We start from the raw sequence: 19,332 nt of genomic DNA, 5'->3' as shown, positions 1-19,332 counted from the left end.
GAGGGGCAAGTTAGTGCTGCAGAGAAGTTTGGGTAAGTGGGGAGAATGGGACTCAGAAATACAGAGAATTAGCATCCTTGAAGGTGTGTGGGCCGATTTCAAGTTTCTGTGTTTCAGGAGGCTTGAGTAGAACAGCATGAATGTGGAGAGGAAGGGGAGGATGGGGCAGCACCAGTCAGGAGTAAGGGAGTATTTCCTGTCCGCAGCTCCTGGCTGGAGTCCACCCATTCAGCCGGTAGCCTGTGGTTTGGCTTCCTGAGCCCAAGCCCTGGAGTTCAGAGAGGTAACACCAACACGCCCAGCCAGCCTGCCATTGCAACACTGAGGCTCTGAGAATGACACCTTATCTTTTGGTATTTGAATCATATTTTCTGAGAACCCATGATACATGTCATGAAACAGACATTTCACTGCTCATGGGAAAGTCTACAGTCTCAGCCCTCAAGGTAATCTCTTCTCATTTTGATTCCAGCTGACTCACAGTCTAGAATTGAAAACTGTTCACCCTCAAGGCCATGGCACAGAAACACCTGTAGAAGCCTGGAAAATACTCCAAAGGTCATGTTGGTGCCACTGGCTGGCCTATGGACCTCTGACAGGGCTGACAGGGCCTTTGCTGTGTTCCCCTCCCTCTTCGCCTGCAAAAAACCTCCTGGTGGAGGACCTCACTTCTGGCTTCTTACCTTTGCTTGAACTAAGGTCCTCATCCTAGACTCACCACTATTCTCAACATACCAGTTCCAGTGACTTTCCAAGTTATCTCCTTAGGTTTTTTCCTCAAGCAAGGACAGGAAGTACCCTAGGATCTACCTTTCTCTTCTCCTGTTCCCTGGGTCATGCAGAGTCCTTCTGAGCCTGCTGTCCCTGCTACACAGCCCCTTTTGGCTGACACCATGTTTCTGCAGAGCTGGGAATCTCAGCACCCTTCCCTGAATGGTATTGTACTCCAAATCCCAGGTGTTTGGGGGGTATCGTTCCAAGCAGCAACCTTCCTCTGTGCTGGAGACTGGGCTATTCCAGATTATAATTCACAGCCTCGATGCCCTCCCACCAGACTGATTTTAAGCTCAGCTTCTGGACATAGGTTGTTAGCCTGTAGCACATTGGGACCCTGACACCCATCAGTACCAAGCTCTCAGCCTGAGACTTTAACACTGCTTTCCCTTCCCAGGTTCCACTGAATTGCAAGGTCATGCAGGAGCAGTACAGTTGTGGATCTGGAAAGCTGAGACCAGGAAAGAAGCAGTGAATTACCCATAGTTCCTTTGAGTGATTCAATGGCCCATCTGGGCAGGGCAGCCTCTCTGCTTTCCTGTCTGGGTCACAAAGTGGTTGTGAGGGCAAACAATTCTACTGAAAGCACTCTGGGAACCAGAAAGGCAACTAAACATCAACCAGACCATGGGCTCAAAGCTGGTCAGAAGCCAGTGACACAGCCTTCCAAGGCAGGCGTGAGCCACATGCCGCTCCTCTCCAGATCTCCCACACCTGCTATGTGCTCATCTCCATCATTAAAGCAACCTCACACACTGAATCATCGCTTCCACAGGCCACCACACCTCACCAATGCCTGCAGTTCTTGACACACACAAGAAACCCAGCAAATGAGGAATAGATGCATGTATGAGTGGTAAGGAAATGGAATGCAACTTGCTTTAGGTTTACACATTGAGAAACAGATGGGAACATTCAATATATAGTAGCAATCAGATTTTCATAATGCTAACCCTTCTACTAGAATAAACATATTCTAGGCTTCCCTGAACCCTCTCCCTGGGGCCTACCTGTATGGCTCCATGGTTCGAATCCCATAGAACAGCGCCTCCTCCAACAGGCCGAGGTTGATGCAGGCATCCATGGCACAGTCAAGCACCTTCAGCTGGTATATATTGATGTCGGGAAGCCTTTCGGAGTTGCTGCTTATGATTGTCTGGCACATTGCCAGGACCTGTTCCCACTCTGTTATTAACCTTAGTTAAGGATTTACTGTCTCATCAAGGAAAAACAAAAGTACAATGAGCTCCTCTAAAAGGCTGAAGAGCTCCCGGGCACTGGAAGGGAAGGAAGTCTCCATTAACTTGCGCAGATGAGCTGCCTGAATGCCCACTTGAGAAACAAAACATGTAAGCAGCATCTCAGGGAAGCAAATTCTGTTTACATCAATAAGCCGTCTTCTAAGCAAGCCTCTCATTTAGAGGGCTTGCAGTTTCCCAAGACTCCTTCCTACTCCTAATATATTCCCTTTAAACTTCGTTGTGAAATGAATGACACTGAGAATGGATGATTCTCAGTTCAGTTTGAAACTATTTACTCTGCTAGCATCTATTTAGAAGTTGATGGCTTAAAGAAAGTCAGGTTTCAAAAGGAAGGCTCATGCTTGCTTCAGTGTCATTTGAGTCTTGAGCGTTCACGAAGCCAAATAAATATAAAACCCACAGGCACACATAAGGGGGAGCAGTTTGAAGGAATTCATTTACAGTGGATCTCACATTTAAGTTTTTTGCTATTATTGCAAAGCAAAAGTGACTTCATAAAAGTACTATTTTTATAAAATGTATTTGGCAGACACACACACACACACACACACACACACACACACACACACACACACACACATATATATGAATAAATAGAGAGAGAGCCCTGTTTACAGGTTCACTCCCCAGATGCCTTGGTTGAAGCCAAAAGCCAAGATTCAGTCCAGGTCTCACACTGGTAGCAGCCACCCAACAGGTGAAGCCAGTCACTGATTCGCAGAGTGCAAATCCACCAGAAGCCCTGCATTTCTCTACGTGGAACATGGGCACACTAATCAGCATCTTAACCTCTAGACCAAACAGCCAACCACACATATTCTTTTAATCTCCTGAAGTGAAGCTAAATATTAAACCTTGGGCTTATGTGCATATACTGCAGGCAAGAGAAAATGATACTTTTAAAAGGATGGGAAGGAAAAGACATATAGTACAACAATTAAGGTGTCAGCTGGGACATCTGTGTCCCATATCAGAATGCCTGGGTTCAGGTCCTAGGTTTGCCTGGGATTCAGCTTCCTGCTAATGCACACCCTAGAAGGCAGCAGATGATGGCTTAAGCAACTGAGTCGCTGCCACTGACACAAGCGATCAGCACTGGGTTTCTGCATCCACAGCATCTGGGGACAAACCAGCAGATGGGACCTCTGCCAGCCTGTTTCACTCCCCCTCAGCCTCTCACTTAAAGGACATGGAAAAGATCCATACTGACTCTGCAGTAACAATGACTTCGATTAACCGAGAGTCAGTAATTTAATCTTACTTTTGAAAACTGACATTATCTGTCTCCTTAGAATCAAATTGAAGACATAGTACCTGGAGGGTGCTTCCAATCTTTCCCAAAGAAATCACCTTGGAAGCAGAGCACAGCTGGGCGTGAGAGTGCAGAGCTGTACACCTCACTCGGTGTCTGTGCTGTGCTGCGTCGTGAGGGTGGCTGTAGGCCAGGAAAGTGGCTGGTCTGAAGCTGGCTGTCTCTCACCCCTACCCCACTTTCTGCAGTACACACTGACGTTCATATGCTTTCAGATGTTGGAGTTCATGTGGGTGACACCCTTTGAAGATTCGGATAAAGCAGAAATGGCATGGAGTTTGACTGGAGATAAAGCAGGATTCAAATCTATGCTATTTCTGTCATTTGTCAGATTTGGGGTTTTAAGGAGGTCAGAGTGGTTTGATATAGACCAAAAAAAAAAAAAAGGCATCATGTCACAGTAGGAATTAAATAAGATGCTGTATGCAAAATGCCAGAACTATTACACACTTTGTTGTGAGCCAGGCAGAATTCTGGGTACCAGGGATACAGGAGTAAAACATGTGGTGCCACACAGAATTTGTACACCACGCAAATATCAATGTCGCCTCTATCCTTCCTGTGTTAAGACCTCTAAGTATGGGTAGGTTTAAGAAAAATGGTGCAGTGGACCTGGTTGGACAGAATATCCCATCCTCCCACAGGACACAATCTCTTCACAAAACGCCCCTCTCAAGCCATCTTCATGGTGTCCTAGCATGATGGGACGCACCTTGAACAAGCAGCCCTCTATGTGCTCCAAATCCTCCTCCAGCAAAATCCACTTTGTCCAGCATCCAAACCCTTAGGGCACTGCTTTCCAAAACACTAACAAACACTCTTAATAAGCCAATCAGACCACTTTTGTTGAGTGAAGACTAATATGTTTGTGAAACTTCACAGGAAATACACTTGCCTTTCAGCAGGGCCCTCTGGGAGGCAAGATAGCTTGCCCCAAAAGATGGCTTTCTTGGCGAGAACTGCAAGCACCACGAAGCACGGCTGGGGGCCCTTCGTCTTGTACTCCCCATTACCGTTAGGACAAATCCCTCTCTGAGAAATTAACTCTGGTCCCAGCAGAGGTGTGTTTATTCAAGAGAAGTGACATGTATGTTTAAAGTTTGCTAAATGTATCCCTCAGCTGTGGGGAGAAGCAGTGTCTTATGCAATACACTGATTTTGTAACAGATTGCGGGGCTAACCTCTGTGGCTTTTCATTCCAGGATTAGATATTGGACGAACTGTCAGGAGGAATGGCTGTCTCTTACACAATGCTAGACATTTCTGTGGCAAGACTTGCAACTTCTTTTAATATTTTGTTATTTGACCTCTGCTATTATTTGCCTACTCATTTATATATTTCCCAACTCATTCTGAAGACGTTTGAGGGTGACACGCTTTAGAAGTAAAAACCAGATGTAACGTTCCGCAGCCACTCAGAGGAATACATCAACTTTATCCCCGAGCAAGCTGGAAGGGACTGCATGCCAATTTCCCTTCACAACGCTGGCAATGGTCTCCTGGCAAACAAGGCAAAAGCTTTCCTGTATAACACCCCAGTGAGCAAAAAAATGGAATGATTTTAACTAAGAAGCTTTTCCTCCAAGCTAATACCGTCATCTATTTGCTCGGAGATTTAGTGCCTGGCATTTGCGTGGTGTTTACCACAAGCCTCTCTGTTCCAGCAAGGAGTTGAGCTCTAGACCATAAGCAGGGCTGGATAGCCCACCCAAAGTGAACAGATTACCAGTGGACAGAGCAGATACCTTTATTTTCTGAATAGCTGTAGAGGACCATAAGAGGATTAGGAAAAAAGAGAAAGAAGAGCAAAGTCACCTGGGAATTAATCAACTCCTTGAGTCGCAGACTGTCAGGTCAGAGCCTTTTCTCATCTAATCATGTCATTCATTCTTCTGCTTAAACTCAGTCCAAGGGATCCTCTCACCTGCATAGGGCATTTAAGGCCTTGTCACGGGGCTCTCTTCTGGTACAGAGCACCAGGTCACAACCTGGCAGCATGCCATCCCACACTGTACGTGTCTGCACACGTTAGTTCCTCCTGGGGATCCCCCTTCTCCATTTGGTTTGCCTGGGGGGTGGGACTCCTGCTAACCTTCCCAGACAGCTCTGTTATTGCCTCTTCTGCGAGACCGTTGACTTCCTGCAGTTGACAGCCGTGAAGCCCCTGCAAATATTTATCTTTACCAAAATCTGTTCGGCTTTACACATAGACGGTACTGTTTGAGAGTTGTGAGTGGAGAGCTGTGTCTTCTCATCTCTGCCTGGACCATAAGGTAAATCATGACTAGCAAGGTACCTGCCAGAGACTGAATTTTCAGTAAAACCTTGTACAATGGAGATGGCACTGGAGCTGGGCCATCCTGGGAGCCACACAGAACAATGTTCGTACTCTGCTGTGGATCAGTTTTTTGAGCCCATGAACAGGGACCTTCTGCTCCCTGCTTTGGCTACTTTCCTTCTATCATCCATCTGATCTACATATATGATTTCAAATTTGTCTGTCTCACTTTGTATTCTATATTTTTATCTATGCAGCCTGAGATTTCAGTAGTCTTTTGGAGAGCTAATAGTATGCTCTTATTAAACTTTTTGCAAACATGCTATTCATAAAGCCCTAACAGTCCATCTTCTGCTAAGTTTTCTGAATATTTATACCCTTAAACTTTTTGATGTCAATAAGAAATTCTATATACACTCTCATCAAAATTTCATCGTTTTAAACTGACAACATTATTCAAACTTTCGGGCATCTCCAGAACTCCTGATTCTACCATACATTCCACACCTATGATCCTTCCATGTACACATTCTGAGGAATATGATGAACCTTGCCTAGTTGTTTATTCAAGAGACTGAATCAAAAGTTGAAGAGGATTGGGATGAAAACAAAGTACTCAAAAGCGATCCAATTAAGCATCACTCTTTCAGAACAATACAGTAAGACACTAAAATAAATTCCTTGAATAATTACCTTTATGAACTCTACTTACCTACTTTACAAAGGAAACAGTGACTATGGATTTACTTGCTCTCAGTAAATCCATTCAGCATTCTGATTGTAGCTTTCTTTTCCTGTTCCTTAGGAACCAATGCTAGAGTCCCTCAGAATGCTAACCAAGTTACTAGGCTATGGGCTTTAGAAATTACGTATTTCACCTAGAAAAATAAAAACAACCATCTCACTACATTCTTATTATAATTCGTTTAAAATATTGTCTATATATGAGAAAGCTCATCTATAATCCTGTTTTTTCAGTGCCTGGGGTGTAGTTTAACTAAGGTACCTAAGTGATCTTTTTGAAATTTGTTTTCATCCTTCTTTCTTCTTACCTGTGGGTTTTTCTTGTCACATTTATCCCCCATCCCCAGTGAACTCCTCTACTGACAGTGATATCCAACTCAGCCTACTCTATCCAAATCCTGCCTCTCATTCAAGATATCTTTTGCACAATAAAACACCAGCGAAGTCTTCCCACACAACCTCCCATGTGCTATCCTGCTTTACTCAGAAGTCTAACCCACTGAAGGGCCTTACAATGTATGCCAGGAAAATTGATTGTGCAGCCATTCACATTGCTTCTGCAGTCATGGCTGATTTAAGGGGAAGCTTCTAGGTCCAAGGGTCAGTAGTCTTAAATTATAAAGATTCCAGGCTATTTTTTTTTCCTGGAGATGAATGTGGTTATCATGGGAAGGCAGGAATCTAGAAATATGTTTCCTTTTACATATAAAGAGATGACTACTTTATTTCCTACTGTTACTGAGCCACCTTATCTAATGGTGGCAAGGGATTCATACTAATTTTCACCACAATCTTCCTTAGATTTTTACGCTGTCAGCTGTGGAGTGAGAGGTGCAGCCCAGGATCATGGAACAGAAGAAACCTTTAGAGACACCAAGCTCTAACTTTGGCTTCATTAATATCAGACTCCAAACAATTAAGAAAGTAATCACAACAACCAATTCAACCCACAGATCAAAGGATACTCCAGTGTGCCTTTAGTTCTTCAATTTTTTTCAGGGATTCTTGAACCTCCTTCCATATTTGTTCATCGCCAGTTAGCATATCAGCATCCTGTACAAACAAAATTAAAAGAAAGGAAAAACAATCAATTAAAAATGAGCAAAGAATCTAATAGACATTTTTCCAAAAAAAAGTTATACAAATGACTCATAAGCACAAGAGATGCTTGACATCATTAATTATCAGACAATCACAAATCAAATGACAATTAGACACTATTCCATATTAATTACCCTTGCGATAATAAACAAAGGATAAGTAAATCTTAAAAACAAAACAAAACAACAATAAAATACCAAATACCCACAGTAGCATTGTTTATAAGACCTAAAAAGTGTAAATGTGATGAATATGTAAATAAAATGTGGTATATAGGCATGCAATGGAACATGGTTTAACAATAAAACAAATGGGAGCCAGCACTGTTGCAAGGAGGATTAAGCAGCTGTGATGCCAGCATCTCATATGAGAGCCAGTTCAGGCCCTAGCTGCTCCACTATTGATCAGCTTTCTGCTAGTGCCCCTGGGAAATTAGCAGAAGATGAACCTGAACAAGTGCCTTGGACCCTGCCACCCTGCCACTCACATGGGAGACCAGCTCCTGGCTTCAGCCTGCCCAGCTCCTGGCTTCAGCCTGCCCAGCCCTGGCTATTGTGGACACGTGGGGAGTATACTAACAAATGGAAGCTCACACTCTCTCTCTTTTTCAAATCAATCAATCAACTGAGAAATAAACAGCTAAAGATTTAATCAGTAAAATAAATGAACTACTGGTACATGCTGCAGCATGGATAAACCTTGAAAACATGCTAAGTGAAAGAAGCCAGTCACAAAGGCTATATGCTGTATGATTCCATTTATAGAAAATGTCCAGAACAGGCAAATCCACAGAGATACAAAGTAGATTAGTTATTGCCTATGGCTAGAAACTCTGAAGAGAAGTGAAAAGCATCTGGTAATAAACCAAACAAAGGGGTTTTTTTTTCCCCATTAATGGTAACTTTTGTAGAATTGATTGGGTGCTGTTTATGCAAACTCTGCAAAGAGACTAAGATAGTATTGAATGGCACATTACAACTGGGTGAATCGTATCTCAATAAAGCTGCTAATTCTAAATAAAAAGAGGATGAAAAACATAATTAGGTGGCTTATAGATGGAATTTAACTGACCAAAATGAGTATGGAGTTACTGATCAAAATGAATAGGTTAAAGATAAGCATAGCTATATTCATGTGAACCAATGCTGACTTCTTAAAAATTTGTACCTATCAGTTTTAAAAAGCAATTTAAAAACCCACAAAATTATAAGCTAGCTGTTAATTGTCTCCTTTCCCATACAGTAAATAGATCTTCTAATCTTTCCATATTTCCCCTGTAGCCTCAGCACCTAACACAGTGCCTGGCACATCACAGGTGCTAACCAGTACTTACTGAATGATTGACTGTTACCTATGTGTATGACATGGCGTTGAGTGATTTACTAATACTGCTCAATTTTTATCTTCTATGTGTAACATCATATCCAATGTGATAACATGGGCAGGCAGGGGGGCTTTTCCACCCTGGCTTGACAAAGAAAAGGCATACTGTCTATAGAGAATATTAAAAAGCAAGACTAAACGCCAAGGCCATGGTATATCCCGCTAAGCTTCTGCCTGTGGTGCCAGCATCTCATACGGGTACCACATCTAGTTCTGTTCATGGACTGGGAAGGCATCAGAGGATGATTTAAACATTGGGCCACTGCACCCATATGGGAGATCCAGAAAAGGCCCTGGCTTTGGATTGATTCAGCTCCAGCCACTGTGGCCATTTGAGGAGTAACCAGCAGATGAAAGATATAAATCTCTCTCCCTGACTCCTTCTTTCTTTCTGTCTCTCCTCCTCTCTGTAACTCTAACTTTTCAATAAAAATAATCTTTAAAACAATAAACCAATTTAAATTAAACTTTAAAATAAAATTTAAAAAGCAACACTAAAACCAATGGAAAGGGGATATGATTTTTTACCACCATAGCAAGTATGAATAGTTCAGAGGTAAAATAATGTCCTCTAGGCCAGAGAACATCTGCCCCTTCTCCTTTAGATGTTACCAATCACACCAACACTATAGATGACAGAAGCAACCAGATTATTCACTTGTCCAAAAAGTTAGTCTTAAAGTCAAAGTTTAAAATAAAAGTTTTGACCCAGCATGGTGGCCTAGTGGTTAAAGTCTTTGCTTTTAACACGCCCGGGATCCCATATGGGCACCGGTTCTAATCCCGGCAGCCCTGCTTCCCATCCAGCTCCCTGCTTGTGGCTTGGGAAAGCAGTGGAAGACAGCCCAAAGCCTTGCGACCCTGTAACCATTTGGAAACCTGGGAGAGCTCTTGGCTTCTGGCTCTGGATTGGCACAGCACCAGCTGTTACGGTCACTTGGGGAGTGAATCATCAGACGGAAGATATTTTTCTCTGTCTCCCCCCCCCCCATATATATATCTGACTTTGCAATAAAAATAAATAAATCTTAAAAAACCACAAAAGGCTATGTCCTCCTCATACATACACTATCATGTTTGCCACAAATACCATTACAGCTTCTTGTACAATTCTTAGTTCTTTAAAGTTGCACTCTTCAACGTGGTTGCCATCATCCATATGCAGCTATTTAAGCTGCAAAAGTCACATTTCAAGAGCTTGATGTTATTACATCAGGTAGCAAACAATGTGTGTATTTGTATATACTACATATATATATACACACATACATAAATCTATGATAGTTCTGTTACAGTACAAAGTTTTATTGGACAGTGCTGCTGTATATTATTTTCATTTTCTTTGAAGGGGAGGGGAAGACAGGGATGGAGAGAACAGGAGAGAGGTTGGTATTCTGTCCACTGGCTCTAAATACCAATAGTAGCCAGGGCCAGGCAGGGCTGAAGCAGAGAGCTCGGAACTCTATCCAAGCCTCCCACACAGGAGAGGGAGGGACTTAAGAACTTGAGTTGTTACATGCTTACTTGCAAGCTCCGTATTCTTAATTACTGCATCAGAAGCAGAGTAGATGGAACTCAAACCAGGTACTCTGCTATAGCATGCAGGGAATCCAGGTGGTGGCTTCACTCGGTATGTCAAATCCCTGCCTCTGGACAACGTTGCTTTCAAGAGGCCAATCAAAAGGTAACCAACACTCAACAGATGCTACTGAAAATCAAGTGTTCAATATCCATGAGACCCTAAATGGTGTTAATGAGGAGAATTATTCTAGGAAGTTATAGCAAAGCCTGACCAATGTTGATAATGATGGCAAAGGTCAGAGGACCAATGCTGTCAAACTATATACACCTTCTGAGAGAAACTTTTCAGTCTACTGGGGAGGTTTGCAAACAACCCGAGTTACTGGTGGAAGAAAGACATCAGGTATGTCAGAGAAGGAAAAAAAGGAGTGGGGCACTAAGAACCAAAGAAAGATCCCAAGAACAGCTTGAGGCAGTGTGTATGCATATGAGAGCATTTAGCACTTGCATGAGTGTGCCTGTGGAATACAACTTGAGCTGTGTGCACATGTGTGATATAATGAGGTTGTTTTCAAAAAGTATCCTAAGAGTTCCCTGCTTCTTCAGGAAATCTTAAACATATATTTAATTTTCTGTACATAGAAAGGGGAGAGGAATCAAATTCCTTAAAGAAGGGATCAGTCTCCCCTAGGATCCTTCCTGGAAAGCTATATTCATCTCCTAAAGCTTCACTTTGATCATTGCCCTCACCCACTCCAAAGCCTTCAGCAACCTCCCACCATTTCTCAGACGAAGTCCATATGTTCACGTCTTGATAGTCACAGTCACACTTAACTATACTTTCCAATTTTTAATTTTATGATTAGCAGCTCAGATCCTAGGCTCCAAACAAAATAACGTGTTAATCCTTGTGGTAGGCAGAATAATGGAGTCCTGAAAGGTGCCTACATCCTGTTCCCCAGGCCCTGTGGACCAGTTAGGTTACATGGCAAAGGGAATTTACACTAATGATGGGATTCAAGTTGCTCATCTGGTCTTGACACAGCAAATTCTCCAGAACTTTCTAGAGCCCAATGTAATTATAATGGTCCTTAATAATGAAAAGAGGGAGGCAGAAGAGGGGGCCAGGATAATGTGTCAGGAGATGTTAGGGACTCAACCAGTCATGGCTGGCTCTGAAGATGGAAAAAAGAAAGGAGCCAATGAGTATGTGTGGACTCCAGAAGCTGGAAAACGGCAGGGAAACAAATGCCCCCTGGGAGCCTCCAGAAAGGGACAGAGCCCTGCAGACTCCTGGATTTCAGACTAGCATGGCTGTGTCAGGCTTCTGACTTGTAAAAACATGACAATCAATATATGCTATCTTAAGTCACCAAGTTTCTGATCAGTTGCTGAAAAGAGAAAATGAATGCAGTCCCTAACACACCCCCCTGCTCCTTGCATGCTGGATCTTGGCACATGCTCCTCCAGGCACCTACAATTAATTTGCTCACTCTTTTATTCCACCCACACTGAGTGCCCACTGGGTTCTGCTGCAGACACTGGGATTGAGCAGTAATGCAAGCAAGCACAGGGCTGATATTGAACAGGTAAGAGCAGCACAGGTGACAGGAAGCCAACATGTAGCCAAGTGAAACAGCTGTCAGGGACAGACAGGAAAGAGGTAGGGAGTAACAGCACTGTGATGTCTTTAAACAGGGTGATCAGGGAACATCTCTTAGAAGCTGATATTTGAGTAAAAATCTAAAGGACGTAAAGGAGTAGAGGACAAGAGTTCCGGGGAAAGGGGCCAGCAGGTGTCAAAGAAGGAACAGGCCTGTGAGACGGCCAGTGTGGCCATAGCTTGTGGGTTGTAGCCTGTGTGCATGTAACAGCTTCCCCCACTTAATTATAAGCTTGTCAGCACTAAATATAGGTCTTACTCTTCTTTGATACTGCCGCTCCCAAATACCTAGCCCAGAGCTGTAGATGCCATACATGATCATCTGAATGTCTAGAGAACGGATACGGTAGAACATTTACTTGTAATCGTCCTAAGTGTCTTGTACATGTCTATATATATTTTTTAAAGATTTATTTATTGGTATTATCCACTTTCCTGTAGCCCTTGAACCTTCTTACCCTAATTAACTATGTAAAGAATGTCAAAATAAAATTTATTAATAAAAAAAAGATTTATTTACTGGAAAGTCAGATATACAGAGAGGAGAAGAGACAGAGAGCAAGATCTTCCGTCCAATGATTCACTCCCCAAGTGACCACAATGACTGATGCTATGATGATCTGAAGCCAGGAGCCAGGAACTTCTTCCAGGTATCCCACACGGGTGCAGGTCCCAAGGCTTTGGGCCATCCTTGACTGCTTTCCCAGGCCACAAGCAGGGAGCTGGATGGGAGGTGGAGCTGCCGGGGTTAGAACCGGCGCCCATATGGAATCCTGGTGCGTTCTAGGCAAGGACTTTAGCCGCTAGGCCACACTGCCAGGCCCCATGTCTATATATTTTTTAAAAGATTTATTTAGATATTTTGAAAAGGCAGAGTTATGAAGTAGGGAGCGGAGAGACAGGAGAGAGGATATGATATTCCATCCACTGACTAACTCCTGAAACAACTACAACGGCCAGAGCTGAGCCAGTTGGAAGCCAAGAGCTTCTTCTAGATCTCCCATGCAGTTACAGGTATCAAGGCCTTGGGCTATCTTCCAATGCTTTCCCAGGCATACTGGCTGGAAGCAGGATAGGAAGTGGAGCAGCCAGGGCTTGAACTATACCAGATGGGCTGCTGGTGCCTCAAGTGATAGCTTTACCCACTACACCTCAGTGTCAATCCCTTGACTATATTTTAATTACTTCTCAGAACATCCTTGGAGATCATCAGTGCCTACAGTTTACAAAGTACAAGATACTTCCAAAGTTTTACTTGTGCAAATGTCCCTCCACTTCTACCTACTGGAGGTAGAATTCAAATTCAGGTTGGCTTGGCTTTTCACTATCTTCATATTTAGTTTTTCTCCTGGACTGGCTTAAAAGGTGAAACTCATGTTGATGGATCAATAAACTTAAAATCTCCTCAAAGTGTGGTTCCTGAGATCTTCCTAGTTTGGATACATGAAAAAAAGACATTAAAACCCTTCAACATGGAACTATCCAAGACCTTGTATACTTTGACCAAAAAGAGTGAGAATCCTATCTCAGAGCAATTTTATAGAGGAATTGTAGTTAAAGTTAAATCTACCATCAGTGAACATTAGCTGTTCTTCCGGGTTAACGCTAAGCCTTTTATTTAACTGGCAGAAGAGAAAAAAAAAAGGTTTGAAATTGCTTCTGAACATTCACACATGGTAGCCTTGGACAGCACTCTATACCTGAGCTGGACAAAGCTGCACCTCACTCCCTACCAGCTAGTTGGCAGCTTCCTGCAGAGTTGCACGGGGCGCATACCTCTACAGCCTCAACCCCCAGGTCACCTCACTCCTGTCCATGCTGGCCTCCCTCCTGCACTTCTCCCAGTCTCCAAGGGTACTGACTCCTCACAACTGCCAGGGAAGGGGCCTTCCTCCCCTTCACACAGTAGACAAGAACACCTGGACACATACAAACAGGCTGTGTAAACAGGAAAACTAACTTGAGAGGCACAACTCAAGTCTTCTACTTTCTCATCATATAAATTTACAGTAAAATCTGTATGTTCTTTTCCTGTCTCTGAAGCAAGAATTTAGTAAATGTATGTACCTATTTTTATGATTATTTATTCAAATACATCAGACACTTGTTATCTTCCAGCACAAATTTCTGGTGCAGGAAAAGTCTTTGAATTTTAGATGAATGCAAAATGTGCTTGAATACATGAGTCCCGAAACTTGGTTGGGGTGGGAGTGGGGTTGGAAAACATTCATTTTATATTTGTGCATTTTGTTAAACATCAGGTTTTCTATAAATGATACAAATAATTCAGACTGTAAGTAGAAGAATTCCTGAAGAAACTCTCTCTTGGAAGCTCTCCAGCACCTGGGGGAGCCCCAGTGTCTGTCCCCGGGCATGTCTCCCTTTGCTGGTCTGCGTAAAATGGGCAGTTGGTCTGGACGGTTACTGACATTCCTTCCATGTGACCATTCTGGGGAGCTGAGTAATGCACAGTCAACTCAGCTCAACTGCTGGTGACTACTCTCTTGCACATTTCCAGAAAAGTCCTTAAAAGGCATGCTTTCATTTTAAACAGAAGAAAGAGCAACAGCTTGTGGAAGGCAGAACTTTTAGCCGGCTCCTCTTGGGGAAGGACGGGTCTCCCTAGCTGCTCCTTCTCATCTCTCTGGCTGCTCAAGGCCCTTGAAAATCCCCTTCACAGTTTGCTCACCCCTACTGTTTTCCTTCATAAGCTATACCCATCTCTGTCTCTGGCACTGTCCTGCCCCCTACACTTCCAACTGGACCCATTCCCTCGAGATGCTGTCAGGACTCCCACTGATGTGCCTTGCTTTCTCCTTGGGTTGCCACTTCTTCCTCTTTCTTCTCATGTGTCTCTTTCAGACTCACTCTCCAGAGCTCTCCTTCAGGAAGTCTTACTTTTCTGTCTTTTGGGTCAATTTGGCCCTCCTGAGCCTCTGCAGCACTCTCTCAGCGTTCAGCCAGTTCAAGCGCTGCAAGATCTACCGGATCATGTTCCCAACTAGCCTCAGAGCTCATCGGTGACCACGACCCAATCATAACAGTACACCCAGTGAGGGCAAAGTAAGTTACTCAGTAAATGTCTGATAACTAAGTAAATGAGGGAGGGCAAAGAAGTGATCTTCTACCACTCACCAGTAACAGTATCTGAAATCGTATCTAAGAAGATCCGAATGCCACATCATCATCAACAAGAATCCCATTCAAGAAAATAAAAGGCTGTATTTTTTGCCCTCGCACTTCTGCCTAACATTACTACACTGTGACCTTATTGGAAGAGGATATGCTCCCAACGGTAACTGTCGATAATAGCTGAGTTATAATGCTGGCCATGATTTGGAAGCTAAAGGTGACTCCTCTGCTTGAGTGTAAGAAGTCTCACACTAGCTCAAGCCACACTCTGAAAACAGCATGAGGGGTTACTCAGGGAGTAACCTGCTTTCTACTTTCAGCATCATCCTAAGTCTCCTTTGGCTCTTTTGGTTCAGAGGTCACTGGCCTCTTCCATCCCTTATTGGAACAGTGAAGCTGTCCACATTGCCTCATACGTGGCTGTTAAAGCAATACAACAAAACCACTTCCTTCATGGAAAAATAGGTACCAGATGATATGAGATAATCTCACCACCACATAAAAGATGTCATTCAACACAACTGTATTCAAGTGGCCAAATGCTTCCTTTGGGTTGCAGAGCAGAAAATATCTCTTCCAGGTGCCAGTAGTTACTCTGAATTAGAAAGCCATGATTCTTGGTGGACTCCAGTAAGACTGTCTGAACACATCATTGGGAAAGCCACCATTTGCCCTATCAAGTTGATCATCAGATGCAACCATCCAGATCCACTTTGTATCTGGAAGAACAGAACAGATGTGTTCACTTGGCTCCTAAGTATTTGATGTTGAAACTCCTGCACTGGGTTAATTTCAGATGGTTCTCATTAAAATAAAAGGAAAAGGAGGAGGGCAATCTGCTTCTCAGGACTTCCTGTTATCTAATACTCATGCATACTCTAATTAGATTGGGTTGGAGAGAGATGGGTATAGAATGGGAAATAAAATTAATCAACATTTGTAAACTTTTTACAATAATCCAGTAATTCTAGTGTCTTAAAGAAACAGATTTTTTTTTCGTTGTTTTGTTTTGTTTTAAACCACGTACAGTGAGGTTCAAATATAGCATCTGAACTCAGGAGACAGACAGGGAAGTCCTGAAATTCATAATCATGATGGAAATAAAATTTAATTTGTGGTGTCTGACTAGAATACTCTGGTTCATGGATAATATACTGGGACTAATAGATTAATATACAATGTTATTCAAAACCTTTATGATTAACAGAAAACATCTCTGTTGGAACCCATTTCCACCTCCTTTGGCAAAAACAACGGAAAGCAGCTCAGATTTAACTTGGGGAAAAAGGGCTCTTTCATAAAATGGAAAAATAGTGGCTAAAAATAGAGCATTCACTATAATATCAATCACAAACTAGTCAATGGTCCCTACAGGCTGGGAAAATGGAAAAGAAAGAAACATGCCCAACTTGAAGCAGGATCAAATTATAGAATGTTCTCATTATCAATCAACAAGCAAATGTATACAGCAATTACAAGAATTTACTGAGAACACAGGATTTACAGTCATAAGGTGTCAGCTAGAATCCCTGCTCCATCTCTATGTATGTGTCTTTGTCAATCCATTTAATTCTCCTCAAGCCAGTTTTCGCCAATGCTAATCATCCTCTAAGTAAAATGCACTCTTGCCCCTGCATGCTCTAATGCACTAGTGTCACGGCACAGTAGCCTACGTTATTCCAATCTAGAGAGCAGAGGCCAATGGGAGAGACTGGCTAGAGTCAACTTTGTTAGGTGACAGGCAGAAAAACAGCCAACAAGGTTGTGTCCCTGCTCTCCTTCCATCTTTGCACAGCTCTTGCACAGCTCACTCCCTTCAACTGGAAGCCTCTGCTTCAAGTGAGTAACTCCGACAAAGTGCTCTCATCCATCAAGAAGCAGATGATTCTGCCTCCAACCACTATAGGCGCATGCCCCTCTGGGTTTCCATGAAGCTTGCTTTGCCAGCTCATAGCAATGAGAGTGAATTGTGATAAAGACAAAAACAAACAAACAACAAACAAACAAAAAACAGGCAGTAAGATACTGTAACTTCACAGGTTAAAACTGGTTTGTGAAAGTGTAAGACTGATTTATTTTCATTTGGAAGGCAAAGTTACAGAGAGAGAGAAAGAAATAGAGAGGAGGGGATTCTCTATTTGCTGGTTCACTCCTCAAATGGTTGCAATGGTGGAAGCTGGGCTGATTTGAAGCCAGGAGTAAAGAGCTTCCTCCTTGCTCCCTATATGGTGCAGGGGCCCAAGGACTGAGCCACCCTTTGCTGGTTTCCCAGGCTATAAGAAGGGATCTGGTATTAAGTGGAAAAACTGGGACACAAACTGGGGCCCATATGAGATACTGGCCCTGCAGGCGGAGATTTAACCTACTATGCCACAGCCACTGGTGACAGGTTTTTTTTTTAATCTATTTTATGACATTATAAGATCTCAGTGCCTATAACAGATGTTCACAAGAAAGATGCAGCAGGCTGTGAACTGTAAGTTCAAGTAGCTATTTGATCTCTCAAGAGCTTCATGCTCCCTTGCCCATCCCTGTCTTCATAGCTGACTGACCCTAAAATAGATGTCATCTTCTCAGGCTGGCAAGCCTTTCTCAGCTGGCTATTGCCACTGCCCTGGATTCCATTAAGGAACACTTGGGCAACATAAGGGCACTAAGCCCAATCTGAACAAATGTGCTGATGTTGAACACAACCCATGAAACAGCTGAGGTTGTTAGCAGCCCTGCTCCACTTTAACTCCGCGTTCCCACTGTGGCTGTCATTTGCTATATGGTCACTCTACCACATTTTTCAGGCAGAAAATGGGCTCTATTGCCACTGCAGATTTCTACAAGGCCACCTTCTCTAACCATCTGAAAGTTCAAGGCTCAGTTTCTAAAACTGCCAGCAGAGTGGGAAACATACCCTTCACGGCCCATGGCCAAAACCAACAACAGCTCTGAGTATGGAGTCAAAACTTAAAAGAACCACTGAAGGCCTTTCCCAGCTGCAAATTCAATAGTTTCTCATTCTCTCTGCCAGGTGTGTTGATCCCATGGATTAAAACTCTTTCTCTGAGGAATAAGCTTATATATTGATACTCATATACAAAATTAAGTCAACTGGTAGTACAAAAAAAAATGAATAGCTACACATTTAGGGCAGCTTAAGATCCCGTGTCAGTAGTACCTGCTGAAAATTTCAGCCATTATACAGTGTTTGGTAGCAAACTAGGTTCATTGGCTGGTACACAAAAACAATTAAACATTATACAAGTTAAACAGGAAGGGGGCACTTACTGGTAGCCTTCCCTTACATTGGAAAGATTATATGACTGTGGAGCAGAAAGCTACCATGTCTGCTTGCAAAAGTGGTCAAGAACATTATTTTCCTATTTTCAGACAGACTCTGAAACGGATGGCTTGGGGTAGCTATAAACATATCCGCATCTCCTAGCAGAATGCTACCAATCTTGCTGTGTAAACACCACCAGGTGGGAGGTTTGAGAATTTGAAAAATGCAGATTTTACATGTCCTAATGGCAAGAATCATTAAGTATATCTCCAAATTTCAGGGCATTTTTTTTTTCCTAACAGACAGCCCTCATCTCTTTCAATCTGCCACTCCTCCATCCTCTGTATTTTTGACTTTGGGAACAGCTGTTTTCATTCTGCTCCACAATCAGGAAAGATGAAGCTTTAAATTCAATCAGAATAGAGTCGAGTTGGGTTTAAGGGCTAATGTCCTGACAGTAATATCACGATTTGATTCTGTGCTCCTAGCATATGGCACCATGAAAGTGGAACTAAGGAGTCTGGAGCCCCACCTCAGCTCTGCCACTGGCCAGCTGTGAGGCCTAAAGGCTAACAGTGCCTCCTGGCTTAGCTTCCCCAGGTGAGAATTTGATCAAGGTTACCATGGAGATGGAAACTAATCATTCCGCTCCATTAGTTGCCTATGGAAAAGTGCCTCTTGTGCATGTGGAGAGGCCAGCAATGCTGATAGAAGGGACTTTGGGACTTGTGGTTGTGCAGCAAACTGGAAACCCCTACATGCCAGTTGATTTCCTTTATTCCAATTTAAAAAAAAAATCTTTATCTATAGTTATTTGAAAGGAAGACACAGAGAGACAGTGAGACAGAAATTTCCCATGTGCTCAACCATTCTGCCAAATACCCACAA

At 43.0% G+C, this 19,332-nt stretch overlaps 1 protein-coding gene across 2 annotated transcripts in view; it reads right to left on the bottom strand.

Annotated features, from left to right (window-relative positions):
* Positions 1-19,332, bottom strand: part of SMYD3 (SET and MYND domain containing 3) — a 585,373-nt gene that overhangs the window by 94,996 nt on the left and 471,045 nt on the right. For both annotated transcript variants that reach the window (XM_040968185.1, XM_040968186.1), the window contains 2 exons: positions 7,336-7,423; positions 1,785-1,959 (listed from right to left, as the gene is read on the bottom strand). In XM_040968185.1, the coding sequence (XP_040824119.1) occupies positions 1,785-1,959; positions 7,336-7,423 (263 nt within the window). The remainder of the gene's footprint in view (positions 1-1,784; positions 1,960-7,335; positions 7,424-19,332) is intronic.

The sequence above is a fragment of the Ochotona curzoniae genome, unplaced genomic scaffold, assembly GCF_017591425.1.
Source record: "Ochotona curzoniae isolate NIBS_2020 unplaced genomic scaffold, NIBS_Ocur_1.0 scaffold_4683, whole genome shotgun sequence".
Lineage (NCBI taxonomy): Eukaryota > Metazoa > Chordata > Mammalia > Lagomorpha > Ochotonidae > Ochotona > Ochotona curzoniae.
The sequence above is the reverse complement of the archived record's forward strand: the minus strand, read 5'-3'. Positions and strand labels throughout refer to the sequence as shown.